The 22,168-nt window shown below is 42.9% G+C and overlaps 2 protein-coding genes across 2 annotated transcripts in view; both read left to right on the forward strand.

Annotated features, from left to right (window-relative positions):
• The window catches only part of LOC115019831 (protein kinase C epsilon type-like), a 60,127-nt gene extending 45,216 nt beyond the window's left edge, over positions 1 to 14,911 (forward strand). The window contains exons 12-15 of the mRNA XM_029449478.1: positions 10,108 to 10,246; positions 10,498 to 10,686; positions 12,375 to 12,521; positions 12,690 to 14,911. Of these exons, the coding sequence (XP_029305338.1) occupies positions 10,108 to 10,246; positions 10,498 to 10,686; positions 12,375 to 12,521; positions 12,690 to 12,836 (622 nt within the window). The 3' untranslated portion in view covers positions 12,837 to 14,911. The remainder of the gene's footprint in view (positions 1 to 10,107; positions 10,247 to 10,497; positions 10,687 to 12,374; positions 12,522 to 12,689) is intronic.
• Positions 14,912 to 16,038: 1,127 nt separating this feature from the next.
• The window catches only part of epas1b (endothelial PAS domain protein 1b), a 41,919-nt gene continuing 35,789 nt past the window's right edge, over positions 16,039 to 22,168 (forward strand). The window contains exon 1 of the mRNA XM_029449895.1: positions 16,039 to 16,434. Within this exon, the coding sequence (XP_029305755.1) occupies positions 16,409 to 16,434 (26 nt within the window). The 5' untranslated portion in view covers positions 16,039 to 16,408. The remainder of the gene's footprint in view (positions 16,435 to 22,168) is intronic.

Consider the following 22,168-nt stretch of genomic DNA (forward strand, 5'->3'; position numbering starts at 1 on the left):
TAATGTTCAGTCTTTCAACAACTGTAATCTCAGTTATGCTGTTTTTATAGTGAATATTATCTGTCAGAGGACAAACACACACACACACACACACACACACACACACACACACACACACACACACACACACACTGCATGTTATTCATGATGGCTGAGTCGACACAGCTACTTGATATCACCTCTCTCTCTCTCTCTCTCTCTCTCTCTCTCTCTGTCTCTCTCTCTCTCTCTGTCTCTCTCTCTCTCTCTGTCTCTTCGTCTGACTGTCTGTCTCTCTCTCTCTCTCTCTCTCTCTGTCTCTCTCTCTATCTCTCTCTCTCTATCTCTCTCTCTCTCTGGTCTGTCTGACTGGTCTGTCTCTCTCTCTGGGTCTCTCTCTGCTCTTCTCTCTGTCTCTCTCTGCTCTCTCTCTCTCTATCTCTCGGTCTCTCTCTCTGTCTCTCTCTGATCTCTCTCTCTCTCTCTCTGTCTTCTCTCTCTGTCTCTCTCTGTCTCTCTCGTCTGTCTGAATCTGTCTCTCTCTCTCTGTCTCTATCTCTATCTCTCTCTCTGTCGTCTGACGTCTCTCTCTCTCTCTCTCTCTCTCTTCTTCTCTCCTCTCTCTCTCTGTATCTCTCGCTCTCTCTCTCTCTCTCTCTCTCTCTCTCTCTGTTCTCTCGCTCTCTCCTCTCTCTCTCTCTCTCTGGTGCATGCTGGGAGTTTGGTTGTGTGAGTGAGACGCTGAGCAGGTGCTAATTCGATACTTTCTTTTTCTTACTTTATTTAATAATGGGTTTTGATTTAACTTAGTTCATTGGTGACAGTTTGATTTAGTTTACTTTTTGGTGCGTTTGGGTGGATAGTTGGGGTGCTCTTGGGTGTTTTTCTCCTGCCGGTGTTCTGCCGGCCGGCGTCTGACGTCATGGCAAATGGAGACTATACCAAGCTCACGAGGAAGCACGGGATCAAAATATCAGCCGGCTTCCCGTGTAGCGTTGAGGAGATCGGGTTAGCTGTGGGAGACAAGGTCGGACATGGCAGTGTGAAGTCTCTGGCGCGGATGAACGGGGCTGTTGTCATCTTCCTGGACCAGGTGGAGCGGGTGCACCGCGTCATCGAGACAGGTATTACGGTGAGCGGAGTGTTTGTGCAGGTGATGCCACTCACTCTGCCCGCAACCAAAGTGGTAATATCTAATGTCCCTCCGTTCATAACCGATGAGTTTCTCAGCAGAGAACTATCCAGACACGGGAAAGTTGTTTCCCCGGTAAAAAAGATTCTGTCTGGATGTAAGTCTCAGTTGCTGAAGCACGTAGTGTCTCACCGAAGACAGCTCTATATGATACTGAATAACCGAGATGCGGAGCTCAACCTCCGCTTCCACGTTAAGGTAGATGATTATGAATACGTGTTATTTGCAACTTCATCGGTCATGAAATGTTTTGGTTGCGGGGAGGAGGGACACACCGCGAGAGCCTGTCCGAAGCGCGGGGGTCCAGCTCCGCCTGATCCTGGAGGAGCGGCTGCCGCTCCCCCGGCGGGGGGCTCTTCGCCGGGAGAAGCCGCGGCTTCGGAGGAGGGCTCTCCGCTGGGGCGGCCGGTGGCCGCTCCACGCGCCGCGCCAGGACGCGCAGCTGCTGTGTCCAGCTTTGTACACGGGATAGGTGGGTTTAATTCACTTGGTGTGGTGGAAAAAAATGGGGAAAAAAAACAAAAAAAACAGGGAGAGGAAGTGCAGGGGGTGTCAGGTGGTATGGGAGGAGAAGAGGTAGAGGAGATAGGTGCTGTAGAAGAGATGGGTGGTGGGGAAGAGGTAGGTGGTACAGAGGAGGTTGGTGAGATGAGAGTAGAAGATTTAAAGGAGGTAAGTGATGTAGCAAAAGAGGGGGGGGATGCAGAGGAGGTGAGTGTAGTAGGAGTAGGAGAGGTAAAGGAGGCAAGTGAGGCAGAGGAGGTGAGTGAGGTAAGGACAGAAGAGGAAAAGGAAGCGGGCGATGTAGTTGAGGAAATGGGTGGTGTAGAAGGAGAGAGGACAGGAAAAATACAGGTTCCGTGGAGTGAGCAGGTAGAAGAGGCGGAGATGGAGGAAGAGGTTAAAAAAACAAAACCTGCCACAAAACGGAAAAAGAAAAGTCAGAGTGCATCCAGTGATGCCAAGAATAGTAAAGTCGGGGAGGAAGGACAGACAGGCAGGAAGCAGGGACAGGCAGAAGACAGTGCTAGTGAAGAGGAGTGTGTGTCAGACAGCAGCGACATCCCTGGTTTTACTCTGACCAACAGCCAGAAAACAAAAATGTACTCAGTTGAAATGTTGAAAGTTTTCCTCCAACACACAAAAAACCAACACGGAGTAAAAGTGGAGGATTATTTTCCGGATTTACTCGTTTTTATTAGCTCAAGCAGATTCCATATGAGCCAAAAAGAGTCTGGCCTCATTGAGCAGGAGGTTTATAGATTAAAAAAACTGGTGCTTAAAGTAAAAAAACAAATAAACAGTGATGATGGGGGTCTTAATTAATTTATTTGTTTTTATTTTTTCTTATTTTAACATGTCAGCCATGGATACTTTTAAAGTGGGTGTTTTAAATGTGAACGGAGCCAGAGTTTTTAAAAAAAGGACACAAATTTATGAAACTGCAAAATTAAAACACATTGATGTCCTTTTTTTACAGGAGACGCACAGCGACGGCTCTAACAAGATAGACTGGAGGAGGGAGTGGGAAGGGGAAGTCATTTTAAGCCACAACACATCTCTTAGTGGAGGAGTGGGCTTCCTCTTCTCCAAATCTTTTACTCCAGTCTCACTGGAGGTCGAGCATTTTATCGAGGGGAGGTTGCTTTTAGTAAAAGCCCGGTTTGACCTTTTTAATGCTGTTTTTATAAATGTGTATGCCCCAACAATCGGTGCAGAGAGGAAGTTGTTTTTACAAAAAATTAATGATGTTTTAAATAGCTGTGCCTCGGAGGATTTTTTATTCTTGGGGGGGGATTTTAACTGTACAGAAAATGCTTTTTTAGATCAGAACCACGCAGAGCCGCATCCAGCGTCCCAGCATGTTCTGAGGCAGCTGGTCCGCTCTCATGGTCTGGTGGATGTATGGAGGAGGATGAACGCAGAGGCTAAACAATACACATGGTCCCACTGCAGAGGGAATAGGATTTCCTCTGCCAGGTTAGATCGTATTTATTGTTTTAAACATCATTTTAACATTTTTAAAATGTGTAATATTATACCTGTTGGTTTTACCGATCACTCTTTGCTTTTATGTAATGTTTTTATAAGAAATGTGTTGCCAAGAAGCGCATACTGGCACTTTAACTCAGTTTTAACATTTGATAAAAATTTTAGAGAAGCTTTTATTTATTTCTGGAGTGTTTTTAGGCAAAGGAAGAGTGATTTTAACAGTCTTAGGCAGTGGTGGGACCATGGTAAGACTGAAATTAAAATGCTTTGTCAGCAGCACACCCTCAATGTCACACATGACATCACCAGATCTATGAAAGACCTGGAGGGTGATATAGTGGAACTAGAACAAATAAGTGAGTCCACAGGAGATCGAGGATATATTGAAATCCTCAAAGTAAAAAAAATGGCATTAGCCGACCTGCTAGACGTTAAAGTCCAGGGCGCACTGGTCCGGTCCCGGTTCCAAAACGCCACCGAAATGGATGCTCCATCCAGTTTCTTCTTCGGCCTGGAGAAGAAGAACGGACAGAAGAGGGTAATCCACTCACTGCTCTCAGTCACAGGGCAAGAGATAACGGAACCAAGCCAGATCAGAACACGGGCTGTGAGTTTTTATTCCTCCCTATACTCGAGTGAGTACGAGGGGGAGGAAACGTTTTTAGAGGGGTTTTTAGGGGGACTACCTCAGGTAGCAGAGCAAACCAACTCACAGCTGGAGGGGCCGTTGACCACACGGGAGCTACAGGCTGCTCTGCGAAAAATGCAAGGACGGCGGGCTCCCGGCATCGACGGCCTCACTGTTGAGTTTTTTAAAGCATATTGGGACATTTTAGCAACAGATCTTTTAGATGTTTTTAACGAGAGTCTGGCCTCTGGTTCCATGCCGATGTCCTGCCGCAGGGCCGTGATAACGCTCCTGCCCAAGAAAGGAAACCTGCAGGACATCGGAAACTGGCGCCCTGTGTCTTTGCTGTGTGTGGATTACAAGCTTCTGTCCAAAGCTCTGGCCACCAGGCTGGGGGGGGCTATGGAGCAGGTCATCCACCGGGACCAGACCTACTGTGTGCCCGGCAGGTCCATGGTAGACAATGTCTACCTAATTCGAGATGTTTTGGAGGTCTCCAGCTCATTGGGCTTTGATACTGGTCTGATTTCTCTAGACCAGGAAAAGGCTTTTGACCGCGTTGAACACAACTTCCTCTGGAAAGTAATGGAGAAGTTTGGGTTCAGCGCTGGTTTCATAGGCAAGATCAAGGTGTTGTACAGTGAAGTTGAGAGTGTGCTGAAGTTTAATGGTACTCTGTGTGCTCCTTTTAGAGTGTGTAGAGGGGTCCGGCAGGGCTGTGCTCTGTCGGGGATGCTCTATGCGCTCTCCCTGGAACCTCTCCTCTGCAAAATACGCTCCAGCCTACAAGGTCTGGTTTTACCTGGTTTTAATAGCAGATTTGTTTTATCCGCATACGCAGATGATATTATTGTTTTTATTAAAAGCCAGAGAGATGCGGACATTTTAACAGATATAGTAGATAGTTTTAGTGTAACATCGGCAGCGAAGGTAAATTGGAAGAAAAGTGAGGCCCTCGCTGTCGGGGAGTGGCGTGGCGGTCTCCCAGTTCTTCTCCAGAGCCTCACCTGGAGAACTGACGGCCTGAAATATCTCGGAGTATTTGTAGGAAAAGAAATTATTGTCCAGAAGAACTGGGAGAACGTCACAGAAAAGATTCAGGGAAAGCTTTCCAAGTGGAAGTGGCTGCTCCCTCAGATGTCTTTTAAAGGTAGGGTTTTGGTTTTAAACAACCTTGTAGCATCCCAATTGTGGCACCGTCTGACCTGTGTAGACCCTCCCTCTGGCCTTTTAGCAAAACTGCAGAAAGAAATGGTAGATTTTTTTTGGGATGGTCTACACTGGGTGCCACAGGGGGTGCTGTTTTTATCCAGAGAGGAGGGGGGACAGGGCCTTGTCCACCTGGCCAGCCGAACAGCCACTTTTAGACTTCAGTTTGTACAAAAATATCTTACCGGCCCGGCTGATTTGGTGTGGAGAGATGTGACCAGCTGCATTCTCAGACGTGTAAATAACCTGGGGCTGGATGCTCTGTTTTTAACTGATTCTAATTTTTTAAAGTTAAATGGGCTGCCTCCATTTTATCAGGGTGTTTTTAAGTCTTGGGCCCTTTTTAATCATAAAAGGTGTCCAATGTCGGACTCTCTGCACTGGTTGTTGAAGGAGCCTTTGATTTACAGAGCCAGGCTGGACGTCAGCAGCAGCAGCACACCCAGCCTGATGGTGGCGCTCTGCAGGTCCAGAACCCTGTGCCTGCAGCAACTGGTGGATGCAGTGGGGCCGGCGCTGAGTGATGCCCGAGCCCTGGGCTTGCTGCTGGGTCTGACCTCCGTTCGAGTGGCTGAGAGGATTCTGGAGCTGTGGAGCCAGAGGCTATCGGGAAGGAGAAGATAATAATAAAAGACTACAGTGACGGGAAGGCTTCTCCAGACCCAGCAGACCCTTTTCCAGAGATCAACCTGAGCCCAGGGCTGGGAGAACTGACCGGTCCCCTGCTCAAGGTCATTAACCCGGCAGGACTGACGCTGCACAGAGCCGACAAAAAGACTCTATATATGAACTGTGTCAAAAGCATCCACAAGAAAGGCCTGTGCAGCAGACCCTCCACTGTGTGGAGCAACAGACTGGGTTCAGGAAGTGGACCAAGCCCACAGTGGGGGTCTTTTTACAAACCTCCCCTCAAAAAGCGGACAGCCGACCTCCAGTGGAGGATTTTACATGGTGCCGTCGCTTGTAACGCTTTTATCGCCGTTATTAATCCCGCTGTTTTTAACAAATGCCCTTTCTGCAACCTACGTGAGACTGTATTCCATGTTTTTACTGAGTGTAAGAGACTCACAGAGTTCTTCTCTCTTTTAACATTTGTTTTTAGTCTTTTTAACGTAGTTTTTACCGAGAGTGTTTTTATCATGGGAGCTGCCTACAAAAAAGACAACAAAGAAAAGTGGCAGCTCCTAAATTTCCTCTCGGGAGAGGCAAAAATGGCCATATACATTAGCAGGAAAAACAGAGTTGAGAACAGAGAGGGGCAGGAGGCCAAGACAGTGTGGCTGTGCAATATCAGGGCAAGACTCTGGCTCGATTTTAGGTTTCACAAACATACCGGGGATCTCGACACTTTTAAAGAACGTTGGTGTTTTAAAAATATTATCTGCACTGTGAACAATGAATGTTTACACTTTGCACAGGTTTTTATTGGATAATTTTTATATTTTTATAGAGTTGTTATTTATAAATGTATATTTTTTGATATGATAATATGATTTTTCGATACACTTTATGAGTAAACTGTTTGTTTTAAGAATATGTAAATAAAGTGTTTTTGAAAAATCAAAAAAAATCTCTCTCTGTCTCTCTCTGTCTCTCTCTCTCTGTCTCTCTCTCTCTCTGTCTCTCTCTCTCTCTCTCTGTCTCTCTCTCTCTCTCTCTCTGTCTCTCTCTCTCTCTCTCTCTCTGTCTCTCTGTCTCTCTCTCTGTCTCTCTCTCTCTCTCTGTCTCTCTCTCTCTCTCTCTCTCTCTCTCTCTCTCTCTCTCTCTCTCTGTGTCTCTCTCTCTCTGTCTCTCTCTCTGTCTGACCCACTTTGTTGGCCAGAGGAAGCTGAACAACAAGTGTTTTGGGAACATTATGTCCCGTCCCTCCCTCCTCCACACCCCTCCCTCCTCCATCCCTGATGTTCATCTCTTCTCCCGTCAGCCCTTCGTCGATGCTCCCATCACTTCAACAGAATCACTTTTAGACATTAGCACATGTTCTTCTCTTTCTATACGTTTCTGACTGGACTACTTCTGAAGTCTGCTTAGTCTGCTCCCCCACAACAAGTCTATATTATATTATATTTTTGACTAATAAGTCATTAATTATGCAGAAAGAAGCCTGTGTGATTCTCTGATACGTGTTGCACGTGTTAATAGCATTAGAACTGGTCTTGTTTCATGATGATTTGTTTTATAATACAGATGTAGACCATGATGAGCTGGAGGCATGTGGCTGTGTTTCATTAGACACCTGTTTAAAACACCTGAGGAAATCCACACATTAATGACATGAGCAAGAGTTCTATTCTCCTTTTATGAATATTGCTGGGTATTGATGGCTGGGAGGGAGGGTAGAGAGAGAGAGTGGGGGAGAGAGAGAGAGAGAGAGAGTGGGGGAGAGAGAGAGGGGGGGGTGGAGGGAGAGGGGGGAGATGTTAGCTGTCACAGTGCACAGGGGTTGCCGCTGAGGACGTAATGGAAAAATCACTCAAGATTAACATGAAACACAGGAAATGCTCTCAATTGAGCCTGATTGCATGTGTGTGTGTGTGTGTGTGTGTGTGTGAGAACTCCTTCAGAACATGCTGACAGAGCAGCTCCTGTTTATTGACAGGAATTCTTAAGCAATATTGAATCTTTTCTAAAAGAATAAAAAGCCCACAGTGTTCCCCTGACTGTAGGAACACAGTGTGACGCTGATGCTGTCAGGAGGGTTTGTACTGTAACACGCCGAGACACTTTTCACAGTTCAGGGTTGTTCTTGTGTTGTAGAAGGCTTTGAGTGAAGGTCTGGGGACCACATGGACCGGTGGCCGGTCTCCTCCCGGGGCTGTCGACCTTTACATCCATTAAAACGACGAGTCAGTCGTTAGTTTGATATTTCAACTCTTTTCTGCCCAAACTGCATGTTTGTGAAGTTTTCTATCCATATTGTAAAATACCAAGTGTTTGTACTACTCTAGTTTCATTCTGTTGAACTCACAAATGTCAGCTTTTGATCCTACATTTTTATGTTCATCATGGGTTCACTGTAGATGCTTTTTAAACGTTCAGTAACCTTGAAGCATCACCAGAACAATATGAGCAACACATACTATGGATTGATGAAATGGGAATAATATTGTTTTATCTGAAGATTTATATGCTTGGAAATTAAAAACTAATATAATCGTTGTTCTTACCAGTCATTCGTATTAATATATCAGACTAAACAGAAGCTTTTTAAAATTCCAATATGAGCACTGTATATTCATTAATATTCATAACACTGTAAGAACAAGTAATCATTTAAATAAAAGCTCTAGAGAACTGGTAGTAGTAAGAGTAGTAGAGGTTTTGGTAGATAATGGAAGCATGAAGAACATGGCTTCACTAATTCTGAAATAAATGAAGGATATAACAAAAGATGATCTTTCCCTGCTGTGCAACATCGACATTATTTCAGCTCCTTCTCATCCTACAAAACCACAACAAGACATCTTCACATAAATAAATATCATTCCATTAGTGCAGCTGAACACCTGCAGCCACTTAATATTGGATTTCCCTTCAGCTCGGTGATGTGTAATACAAATATTAGCGTCAGCAGCCGTTTGAATTCAATCACAAATGCATTATAATCACAGGCTATTTTTCTGTCCTACTGCAGGCGTGCAATTCAGATGTAATGTGCTGAGAGTTGCCTGGAGGTGAGATGTACAAACAGGCAGCCAGTTACATTTTTCATCCGTTGAAATACAGAACAAGTGTGGCTCTTTCCTGCCTCAATATGAGGCCATCGATGTGCCTTGAGCAAGGCAGAGTCTCCAGCTGCAGAACTAAACTCTGCTGGTTCTGAGAAGGTAAGAATCAATGAATCAAGGTGCAAACTGACAAATCAACGTATATATATATATATATATGTAGAGTAAAGGTTTCGCCCTAAAACACTCAAACGCAGGATAGTTCATTATGACCAAAACTTGAACCATTAAGTACAAACTTGGTTTGAAGCCAGCTGTCAAGCTCCAGTGCATCTGACATGTCATGTTATTTTTCCTTGAGACATGAAGTATAAAGTTCAGGGCTTAACTTCGCACGAGATCCAGATACCTTCTGCAGCCGCAGCAAACTGCTCGTGCTCCTATTTTCACATTCATCTGTTTCCTTTTTGTGTGTGTTGTTGTAATAGTTTCTGTTTGCTTCTTTGTTTTTTTATTTTGCACTGGAACTGAATTACCTACGCTACCAACACAATAAAGAAATAAAAAGGTATCTAGTCTAATCTAATCTATCAAATGTTAAATTCAGGTGATATTCTGATTTAGGCAACATTTGCAAGATAAACATGTTCAAGTTTAAGGACATTCATATGGTTGAGGGTACAGAAAATACAAAATATACTTTCCCAGAGAGATAATTAATGGTAGTGCATAATCAGCAGCTCTTAGCGTGGTCTGTCCACGTCTCTCACAACCTTCTGTAGGGCCATTAATATCCTGTCAGATCGAGGCATGATGGGACAGAAAAGAACAAACCTTTCAACAGCAAATCATAGAATCTCTCAAACAGGACAGTTGCATAAGCTCTTGACTTCAGAAGCACACATACACACACACACACACACACACACACACACACACACTCCATCTTCTCCATCTTCTCCCTGGCTCGTCAGGGCGGCTGTATTTTTGAAAACACCTCGGGCTGAATGGCTGCGTTGGCAACATGGAGGAGATGTTGACATATTTGTGGCGATCAACCATCAAGCCGAGAGCGGCTGCATTCATGACAAACATCTCATCTCTCAACACTGCTTCTCTTATCTCTCACACTGACCCCCCCCACCCCCCCTCTCTCTCTGACGCCATCTTGTTCTCACATTCAACCCTCAGCTTTCTCTCTTTGCCCAGGTCTGTTCCCCTTCACATCCAGCTATATGTATCCCCCTCCTTGGAGACCTTGTGGAGATGTGATGTGAAACATTCATTGCACATAATATGCATATCCTTGTTTTCCAAAATGTAAAAATATGAACTTCTGTATTGAAAGCGTTCGTGTGTGTTTACCCAACGACTTCTTGACAGTGTCATTTCTTACAGTGTGCATAGTGTATATGTATAATGTCCCTCCTGCTCTGCAGAGACTTGAAGTTGGACAACATACTGTTGGATGCGGAGGGTCACTGTAAGCTGGCAGACTTCGGGATGTGCAAGGAGGGAATCCTCAATGGAGTCACCACCACCACCTTCTGTGGGACGCCAGATTACATCGCACCCGAGGTGACCTCACTCATCCAGCGTTCACACCCACGAACCCACATATACACACGACCATGTTCGACTGTTTGCTGATGATAATCAACTTTTCATTGCTAAAAATGTGAACCTTTTGATGTGCAGTGTTTGATGTTGCAGAACTTTTCTTATGACTCAGTGCATAACTTTATGTATACTCAAGATTTAAAAGTGCTTCTTGACTGTGGTAAACTGGCCAACTGTTTGTAAGTCTCTTCTGTTTGTTGTGTGATTAGATCCTTCAGGAGCTGGATTACGGCCCGTCGGTGGACTGGTGGGCTCTGGGGGTGCTGATGTATGAGATGATGGCAGGCCAGCCACCGTTTGAAGCTGACAACGAAGACGACCTGTTTGAGTCCATCCTCCATGACGACGTCCTCTACCCCGTCTGGCTCAGCAAGGAGGCTGTGTCCATCCTTAAAGCGGTCAGTTAGCTGTTAGTTAGCTCACTTCTTAATCCACTCAGTTTACAGTGTACAGTGTGGGTGCAGTCAGAACACAATCCAAACTCCCACAAGACTAAAATCCAGTTTGCACATGTCATAATACTATTACACTGTTAGTAAGTAACAGACCTGCAGACTCGTAATGCTGCTATGGTTCCAGCGCTATTGTTTTGGAAAGGAGTCTTCAACATAAAACCTTTTGAAAAAGAATTGCAGAAATAGACCCACATTCGCTGAAGTATCTTTAGAGCTGATTCCTCTTTGTGTTGCATCTACTGTGCCCCAGTCTCATCTCTACAACACACACACACACACACACACACACACACACACACACACACACACACACACACACACACACAATGTAAACCTCCTTTAGCACAATCTTCCTGAGCCTCCTTTTCCCAAGACCACATGTAGTCATAGCTGTGTTGTTTTTTACTTTCTTTTGCTTCTTCGTTGTGCTTTCTAAAAGTAAGATTTGTTATGAGCATTGAAACTCGCACATTATGAAGAATTCAAATGATATCCAGCCCTTATGGACAGTTACAGATGCAGAACAGTGTGAGTGAGGATGCAGCTTGGTGTTCCCACTAGAAGAACATTGTACTCTTTCCTCTATGTTTTAATCCATGTCTCTTTTTTCTGTGTGTGCGTGTGATGCCGGTTGTCCGTTTGTTTATTTGTTTGTCCAGATTTTCCATCACAAGCGTTGGTTTACCTTGGCCGTTGACTGAAAAGCTTTGTGGGAAAGTGTATGTGTTTATGTTGGACAATGTCTTGGACTCTGACCAGTCACTTGACCGGCACTCTGGGCTCTGATTGGACATGCTGGAGCTGAAGGACTCCAGGTCACGTGATAAACTCTCTCAGCTCAGTCTGGCTGAGCTGCCTGCTATTAAGTATTTGGGAAAATCCTACAGAAAATCCTAGGGTGTATCAGAGTGTATCTCTCAGAGACCCAGAATGACCAACTGTTACATTATATAAAGTATTTGTGATCAATCAAACACTACAACAATTGGATAATAGGAAATACAATGTGTTGTTTCTCCTTGTGCTTGTTTGTTAGAAATAGAGAAAAGTAGCTTTCACAAGATGTTGTCTGATTCCTGCTGTCTGTAGAGTTCTGCATGCAAGGGAGAACTGGGCCTGTAAAAAGTATATTAAGTATACGTAAGTATAAGTGTATTCGGGGGCCTGTAAAAGGGAAATATGAAAGTAATCCACATGTCATATCTCCTGCTGCTCGTCTCATTCGGAGGTGTCAGACATCGCTGGTGTCCTTCACTCCTCTGAACTTGAAAGTGGATTTATTTTATAGTTTATTCGTGTTTGGTCATTCCATGTATTTTTGGACTCTTGATTGTGTTTAATGTTCTCTGCCTCAGTGTGTGAGCTGCCTGCTGCTGCAAACAGGTTACATATTAAACAAACAGGCAGGACACATAATAACAAATATATTTTCACCTGAACAGAAGGATGACACTTAACTGACTGATATTTACCTCCACATGAGTTTCATTATGTACAGTCTCAGTCCTTGTGTTGCAAATATAGTTTTAATGAATAAGCAATTCATCAAAAATCACCAGATATATTTCACTCAAGAAAAACTAATCAATTCCACTTTGTCTCTCCTCGTCTCTCCCTGTCGCACTCCTCAGTTCATGACTAAGAGTCCTAACAAGCGTCTGGGCTGTGTGCTGGCTCATGGTCTGGAGGAGGCCATCAAGCTCCATGTGTTCTTCAGAGAGATCGACTGGACGCTGCTGGAGCAGAGGAAGATCAGACCACCATTCAAACCACGCATCGTGAGTTCACAAACACACACACACACACACACACACACCAGATAACTGAAAAATGGGTTCTATTTGCAGGGGAAGAGGCTAAACATGTTGAGAAGTGATGTTAAGCTTATATGTTGTATTTGCCACCAGTCAACTCAGGATCTGTCTCTCGTGCTCTTTGTCTTCCAGAAAACCAAAAGGGATGTGAATAACTTTGACCAGGACTTTACACGTGAAGAACCCAACCTGACGCCGGTGGAGGACAACATCATCAAGCAGATCAACCAAGATGAGTTTAAAGGATTCTCCTACTTTGGAGACAAGACTGTGGCCTAAACACACACACGATTAACAACATGCGTACACACCACACCTAAAGAAATCTTCAAGCAAAGATGAAATGTTTAAAGAAACACGGCCTCTGGAATGAGACATCCTGAACTTTTCCAGATTCTGACCACTCCTGGAATTATACTCGACCATCTGTATCTCTCTCTCTCTTTGGTTTCTGTGCTCTTGTTGTTTGTCCTCGTGTGCATATGCAAACCAACTATATGTTCAAGCAGCATGTAAGAGCAGATCAGGTGCTGTAAGAAATGCTCCTTCACATGGTCCAGATGTATTTCTGACGCAGGTAAAAAAGCAGTGGATAAAAGCAAACTGTGTTTTCAGGGGGGTGTTTGGAAGTCGACAAGATCACAGGCTGTTAGTGTGTGTGTGTGTGTGTGAGAGAGAGAGATAATGTGAGTTCAAGCGTGCATGCATGCATAGTTGCATACCTCTAGAAAGAGTAAGAGTCCTTTCTGTACATGTTCTGTGTCTATTTCCGTGTTTAAAGAATGTTTTTTCTTCCCAGAACTTGTATGTGAATGGGGAACAAAATGGAACCAATGATTGTATTTAAAGAACAGAACGATCTTGAAAAGTACTATTCGTTATAAAAAGAGATGTCAAAAGGAGACGCAAACTAAGATTTCTTTGCCCCGGGTGAAATCATGATGGAGTCAGAGGCTTCGTCAGTGTTTTAAGAGTCAAACTGGGATATTTAATGTTAACTTAAGAAAATGCACCACAAAAGCGACACTTTGGCATTTTGAAATTGTAGTTTTATCTCAGCACTTTTTTTCCTATTAGAGAGAAGGGTGTGTGTGCTGTTTCCCTTCTCTCTCCACATGTTAGTGTGTTAGTATGTCAATGGTACCATCAGCCGTCAACCACACTCACAGTAACTTACCACTGGGAGCGTGCATTGTTGTAGTGAGGTATGCTTGCAGTGTGAACAAGCTGTGTTCCATGTGACTTGATGTTTGACATTGAGACATTTGTCCAATGAAGCAAAAATAACTGAAATCTTAAATGTCAATTGAGCCCTTTAAAAAGTTACTGAAACTCTTCTGCAGCAACATCTCTCGAGATCAACTCCTTAAATCCCTTCATGTGTGTGTGTGTGTGTGTGTGTGTGTGTGTGTGTGTGTGTGTGTGTGTGATGTGATGCAGACACTTCAGAGCCTCCTCCTCCTCTTTGTGCAACCATGGAGGTCTAAATAAGCTGAGGTGTAGATGCATGTGGCAGGACAGCTTTAGGACTTTATAGTGAACTGAAAATAATCCAAACATCTTCAAGAGAACTCCACGTGCAATACTCTTTGTTTGTTTGATTAGTTTCTTCTTTCTTTCCACAGACAGGTACACAGAAGGCTACTGTACAGTTAGCTTGCAAGTATTGGGAGTAGAAGATGTATTAGATACAGTAGCTGTAAGAAGACACTCACTCACTAAACACACACACACACACACACACACACACACACACGTATGGATCACGGTGCAGATTTCAAACGGTTTTACTGCCAATCAACTTCCACGACACCATGTTTGTGCTGTCCACCATTCTTCTTCTCTTAAAGTGTCTCCTGCGGGTCTTTGTCCCACCGCGACCCACCACGGATGTTCTCCCAGAAGTCCTTGATGCTGAATGCCAAATGCTAGTTTCAGATGCTCCTCCCACAATCCCTTTAGTTCGAAGTGTGTTAAAGAGAGCAGTTCGTTTGAACACATCGCTGCATGAGGTAGATTTCAACAATGGAAACAGTATTATGATTTTACTTACAGTATGAAACATTCATCTTCCTCGGGTCATATGCAGAATGTTACTGTATGTACATGTTGTTTATTTGTGAAGCTTTGTTTGTACTTTGTTTCTTCTGTGTTTTTTTTATGCCCTTCATTTGTGTTTATGTCGATATTTTCTTCTGTTACGCTGCGTGCCAAATGTACTGTATTTTAAAAGGATGTGAAGGTGTATTTTAATTTTTGAAACAAATTAAATATCATGTCAGAAAGAGATTTCTGTTTGTTTTATGTATCCTCTCCTCCTCGCTGCTGGGGTTTGAAATAAACCTTTAAATGTCTTTAAAATCTTGTCAAACTCCTTTAAAATATACAGTTTGTCCAAATGCAGAGCTCTGCATTTACACATTTTACTAATATTAGTGCAACATGACCTCAACAAGCACTTAAAGATATATATATATATATATATATATATATATATATATATATATATATATATATATATATATATATATATGACTTTACCATGCAGCATAGACAACGCACCCATGGAGATCTTAACTCCACCAAAGACATAACTTCAGTTATCTTCTCCATCTAAAATGTTTGAATACGATGTTAAGCAGTTTCTGAAACATGTGGTGAGACCTGCTGTTGAACACTCAGTGGTGGGACACGCTCGCAGTGACGCAGGCTGGGCGGCTGCAGCCTTACTTCTGTGTTTGATGTCACCCTATGAATATATAATCTTACAAAGCTTTGTTCTAAATCTCAGATCAGTCAGGCGAGGTCAAACATTTATATACAGCTCTTGTTCTCTTCCAAATGTGAGCATCCAATACAGATTGATACATGTTTTACATGTAAATGTCATTCCTGACGATAAGTTATAAATGTAGTTTATGGGCTTATTAGACAATGTCAGTAAAAGACCACCAAACAGAACACGTAGAAATACTTCAAGTAAAAGTACAACATGTACAAAAAAGTACTCATCATGCAGGATAATATATATTATATTATTTTATTATAATTGCCGAAGCGTTATTATGTACATTACTATATTGATGCAGCCGGTAAAGGCTGTGGCTCAGTTGGAGGGTCGTGGGTTCGACATCCTGAACCCCAAATGTGTGTGTGTGTGTGTGTGTGTGTGTGTGTGTGTGTGTGTGTGTGTGTGTGTGTGTGTGAATGTGTATCACTACTGATGAGCATGTGGCACCTTGCAACTCAAAAAAGAAGAGTCAAGATATTATCATAATGACTTTAATATCCGCATTGTATAAGTATCATGTGTATGAATTGCAGTTCCTCACAGCTCACCTGTTGCAGAGGAGAAACAGGTAGGAGAGCGGGGCACACAGGAGGGGGGCGGGGCTGTTTAGGGGGGGGGGGGCGGCTTCTGGCGGCGTTTCCAGCCAATCACGGTGCAGGGACCGGGACAGCCACTTTCCCCACGGTGCCAGCTGAGCCGCAGGTCAGAGACCGAGCAGATCTGGGAGTTTTCACAAAGCGAGGAAAAGTTTGCACAAGCGGACCTGCGTGAAGCTTCTGTCAGCAGCAGCTCTTGTTCAGCCTGCGGGTGTTTCCTGCGGGTGTCAGGCTGTACAATCCTCGGCAGTGTTCTGAGACTGTACGGCCGCGATCCCCTCCAGCCCGGCCAGCCACAGCCAGCCACAGTCAGCCACAGTCAGCCTGCTTCAATGGACTAACCAGCAGCTTCAGTGACATGATCTGTCAGAACCTGTGCACGTCCATATAAAACCTGTTTCTTGTTCTCACTCTAAAGTTGGACTTAACTTAGACTGTCGGGGAATTACTACTGAAGGGAAAGCATGACGGCCGACAAGGAGAAAAAGAGGTGAGACCTTTGATTCCTTCCTTCTCTGCTCTTTATTCCCCCCTTGGTGCATGAGTCCATTAATGCTCGGTGTTTATTTAGTGTAGACATTGGCTGACAGTTGTCCTCTAACACAGACCTGCTGCATGTGACGACTCTGATAGTGTTGATATAAATCCTAATCACAGCCAATAGCTTCACGTGGTGTTTAATAAACAGCTTCCAGACAATGTTAATGTGTTTTTAATGAATCATTGGTTGTGATTACACTCGTGTGAGGAGATTCAGGATGCACAGGAGATTTAGTTTGCCTTTTTAAATCTTGTTTCTTATCCAAATCTAAATCTAGCCAAACACACTCCAATGTTTAAACTGTCCTGATCTAAAGAGGTGAATATTTGAAGCCATCTTTGAGCGATTATGTCACTTTATTGAGCTTTTACGAATAAGAAAAAGAAGCTTTAGCTGATTGTACAGTTTGGTGGATGAGCAGAGACCCTAAGGCAACTGTACTGTTCTGTCTTTTCTTATGAAAGCTGTGGTTTCTGATCATGAAGCCTTCAGGTTCCTGCAGAGCCGCAGCAGACTTCACCTCTGCAGAGAAGATGCTCAGCAGTAGCTTTTCATCCTTCTGGAGATAACTGATCATGTTAATAATACACATATCTACATAGAGTTGCAAGCTTGTATTTCTTCCCAATAAAGTTTCTTTCCGAAGAGAATCCGAGCTCTTCACCTCTCACCTTTGAGCAGTCGGCTGTACCTGCAGGCGTCTTGTTGGAGCACTGAGTCCGTTTTTGAGCTGCAATGATCCAATGACACAACTATTTTTAAATTGGTTAATGGTTTATGCAAACATCTCAGTTTACAGCTTTTCTTTCCTTTTTATATCATATTAAAGTGAATATTTTTGTCCATTGGACTGACAAGATTTAAAGACATCACTTTGGACTGGGATGGATATCTTTCACTATTTTCTATAATTGGAGTTGCACTATCGGCTAAATCTGAACACCGCATATTTGGAGATTTATTTCATGCATTCATGACGTTTCTTTTGTCTGCTTAGTCAGCTGACGCAGCAGATACAGCTTGGTGCTGAAAGCAGCTTGTCACACATTGATTTACATTAAAACAGCTGGCAAAAGGAATATGTGAAATACTAAATGCTGCTTCATCATGATTTCTATATTTGTATACATTTGAAGGTGTTTCCTCTTGTTAACATCTTTATGGTGCCGTCAGTGTGTCTTCCTGCTCTTTGTCTGTTAATTGTCCACCAGTAGTGATGAGGTCAATGTGCCTAATTATGCAAAACATAACTTTCATAGCACATGGAGGAGAACATTGATTTGAATCAGCAGAGTTGGGTTTGTCTGACGCCTTCTTGTCTGTCCGATCCAGCCTTGTGACTCGTCTCTTCGGCTCTAACGATCCCTATCGGATCAGGCCCGAACAGGAACAGAGCAGGTATTAAGACGGAGGACAGAGACACTGGACTCTCTGTCCTCGGGGACGTAAGAGAGAAAATAACATTAAGAGACAGAAAGCGAGCGTCCAGCAGTGTTTCCTCCGGCTCGTCGACGCCTTGCTGCTTGGAGCTATCGGCCATTTTAGGGAAGTAGACCTGCAAGTGTGTGTGTGTGTGTCTGTGTGTGTGTGTCTGTGTGTGTGTCTGTGTGTGTCTGTGTCTGTGTCAGGTGTGTGTGTGTGTGTGTTCGTTCACTGATGTGTGTGTTTGTATTACACAGTAGCACATTGTCGCTGCCACTGCCTGGAAGTCATAATTGCTCTGATAAGTTGCATGATTAATGACGGCTGCCTGGCGAACACACGCGCCGTGTTTATTTGAGATGCAGCGCTTCAGATGATCTTTATTAATATATCTCATGTTGATACGAGAGGATTCATTTGATGGAATGTTTTTGTGCGATTGTACATTTACAGTCTTTTGACCATATTACTGCCCCGTTTGAAATAATACAGTTGTAGACATTGTATCCTGATGATCATCCAAATGAAACTCTTAAATTGGCGCTAAATCACAACTGGACTCTTCAGTAAAGACTCAGACGACGACAACTTGATGCAGAAACGTGTCAAAGTTAGTTTTTAGTGATTACAATAAAGGTTAAATGTTTAAAAAGAGAGAGCATTTCTGTGTCCACGTGTGTTCAAGCAAACTCCAAGTGCAGGAAGTGCTTCTACCCAAGCATGTGTTGATGCAATGACCAACCCTCGCAGTAAGAAGAGACCTGATCAGTTGCACATTGATTGTCAGGAAAGCAAACTGCGTCACATTGATGATATCGGAGGTGAAATCTTGGCTGACATCCAGCTTCTGATTAGTCCCAGTGTGACGCAATACACCAGCAGTGTCTCTTACTTTTCCACCACTCACTACATTAGACGGCTTTTATTTTTGCAACCTGGCTTATCGATGCCAGAACTAGATGACGGTCCTGTGAGGAACCCCCGTCACTGCTTTCAACACGTAAGTACGCTGGACGCAAAGTTCAAAGGTCAGAGTCCAGTGAAGACATTGATTACATTACAAGTCAATAAAGGTTTAACTGTATATTCTGCCACATCACGTGACTGTGTGAACTAAAACACTGGAGCTATACATCCTCATTCAGCCTTTTCCTCTTGTGTGTCTTAAAGAGATGATTCAGGAGATAATTATTCATATATTTAAATAAGTTTTAATCAGACTACCCTACTGGTGTATTACATTGTTAACCTTACACCCTTAAGTATGAGTCAGTACCTGAAAGATAAAAGTATTTACTGCCATTAACCTGTAGCACGCTGCTGTGCATGGAGCCGCTTCGCTCTCTGCATGACGCGGTGCAAAGGTCAAAGGATCATCTCTGGATCCAGCTTCAGGCTCAACATGTCCGCCTCAGCAATCATCAGTTTTCTTTTGTTTGCTTCTCCTTTTTTATTATGCTGCTGCTTCTGCATCTTTGTGTCCCACTCTGCTGTGCCAACTCGTGAGAGGAGAGCAGGGGAGGGGGGGACACGCTGCCAAAAACAAGACGGAGAGAACAGGAGGGGAGGACAGAGAGTTGTTAAACAAACAGAGTGATAATCAGCTGGGCGCAGAGTTGATCCTGATGAACATGAATCAATAAGGAGCGTCGAGCTCTGACGCTGTCGGGCCTGTCGTCGCAGCGCTCTGCAGCCGGCCGAGGCCGCTTGGCATGTCGCAGCTTCTTTCGTGTGCCAACCCGACCTCACCAACACCAAACATCACGCCACTCGTAGCTCAACCTGCCCTCTGAGACACACGGGAATGCTTGGAGAGGCAGAGGGAGGGACGTCCGCATGCCTGAAAGTGAAATGAGAGGATTTGTAGATAGAAAAACATGTGAAGCAATTAAAGTCAAGTGTTGGCTTCAGTACAGATTCAGCTTTTACAGACCATAAGATGATCACTCAAACCTTTCTTCACGGGCTGTGAACAGTTCTTCAGTCGACGAGTCAGGACAGTTTTACAGATCATTTCTTGATTCATTTAGAAATAAGTTGCCGGTCATGGAAGAAGACTAACGTGCAGTGATGCTGCGTCTCGTGCTGAGCATCAGTAATCACTTTGTTTATAGTGGTGAACATGGAATTTCCCAAACTTCTGCCCCGGATCATTTTGGGGAAACAGTTTCACTTTTACACGAAGCTGGAAGCGAAACATCACATCAGAAATGTGATTCTTATCAATGTAGGGAGTTCTTTATCTTCTCTGGTGAAACAAACGGCAGCTTTATGAACACTTCAGACTGTTTGTCAGATTTAAAGAGTCTCTCTGTGTTTAAAGCTCTTCCTCACTGTGAACCAGCGAGAGGAAGATGAACTTAGAAAGGGTTTTAGTGAACAGATGTTGGGGTAGAACAGGAGCAGATGTGCGGAGGATGTCTTGTCATTAATGCTGTGAGGGCGATGGACAGCAGCGGCCGTTTAAAAGCTAAATGACAACTTTAAGTTTGAACTGAGCTGCTGCTCGTGGACACTTCTGGACTTCATACTGATTTATAGGTATGTGTTCTCAGACCAGCAGATATTTAACACACCACTGCTGAGAGACAGTTCAGAGGGGAGGACGGGAATAATACAGAATGTAAAGGCTAAAAATAAACGTTTTATCGCCACTTTCAGGAGGATTGTTTGTAGAATTCACTTCTTACTGAATAATCACAGATAAATCATGGATTTCTTTTGAAAGGAGCAGATGAACCGATTTTTACCTTAATTGTAATGTCGTCCTCTTTGAAAAGATGCAGATTAGTGACTGTAATAACAACTTGTTTAGTTCCTACTTACTTATTAACATGCAGTTTAAAACACAGTTAACTGTATTTTAAAAGCTTTTATCCAATTTAGCTTATAATCAAAAATAAACAGATATTTTTTCACATTTATTTACATTTTTTCATAAAGAGCCCAATAAAATAATTATTCAGACATTTGGGAAAATATTATATTTGTTATGTAATATAAATAAATATGGTGCCTATCCAGAGTGAATAAAAAAAGTCAGATCTTCTCTCACTGCATATATATATATATATATATATATATATATATATATATATATATATATATATATATAAATACATTTTATAAATATATATATATTTATCTTTATCTTTATATATATATATATATTTATCTTTATCTTTATATATATATATATATATATATATATATATATATATATATAAATACATTTTATAAATATATATATATTTATCTTTATCTTTATATATATATATATTTATCTTTATCTTTATATATATATATATATATATATATATATATATATATATATATATATATAAATACATTTTATAAATATCTTTATATATATATATATATATATATATATAGATAAAGATAAAGATAAATATAAATTATTTTTTTTACAAATATATATATATTATATTATATTATATATAAGCAGTGAGGGAAGCAGCAGAGTGGACGTCCTGATATGAAACTGCTGGTGAATATGAGGCCCCCGCTCAGCTGTAACGTCGGGCCCCTGCGCAGTGATGGGAACAGCAGCGGGAAGCTCCGTCTGGAAAACGTCTCTGCATCTTTCCATTGTTATTTTAGTCTCACTCGTCTCCCCCGCCCGTCCTCCTCCTGCTTTCTGTCTTTGTTTGTCTTCTGCGTCTTTTTGCTCGTATCACATTCTCTTATTTATCGTCGACCCCCAGCTGTGCCGTTTGCCTCTCCCCGCTCACTTTGTCGGAGTTGTCCTCCCTTTTTCTCCATGTTTGAGGTAATTAGACCAGACCTATATGTTCCCCTCTCTCCCCTCCTTCACAACTCGGTCTCCTCGCCATTTCCTCTTTCCTGTCCGCCAACTCCCCTTCTTCCTCTTCCTCTGCTACTAAAATGGCTCCCTGAACCTCTGTGTGTCACCTGGCTGAGCTCCAGACTCCTGGTCCTCGAAGTTCACTTTAAAATGTAACTGCCATTCTTGGTACATACTTGCATTAAAGTAAAGAAATAAAAGAATTCAACATAAACGTTAACTATAAAGATATCATGAGCTACAATATCTGAGGGGATACCGGCCGTGTGTCGCTTTGTAAGAAGTGAAGATGAGAAACCTGTCTGCTGTTATCAGGAGGAGTTAGCATTATGTTCTTTGTTTGGCAGAAAGTAAGAAGTGGAGGACGTCTTTGTTTGTTTTTGTTTTTACAGTAACCACAATCTTTATGCTCTGCTGAGTTTACATTTCACATTC

Source organism: Cottoperca gobio, chromosome 15, assembly GCF_900634415.1.
Source record: "Cottoperca gobio chromosome 15, fCotGob3.1, whole genome shotgun sequence".
Lineage (NCBI taxonomy): Eukaryota > Metazoa > Chordata > Actinopteri > Perciformes > Bovichtidae > Cottoperca > Cottoperca gobio.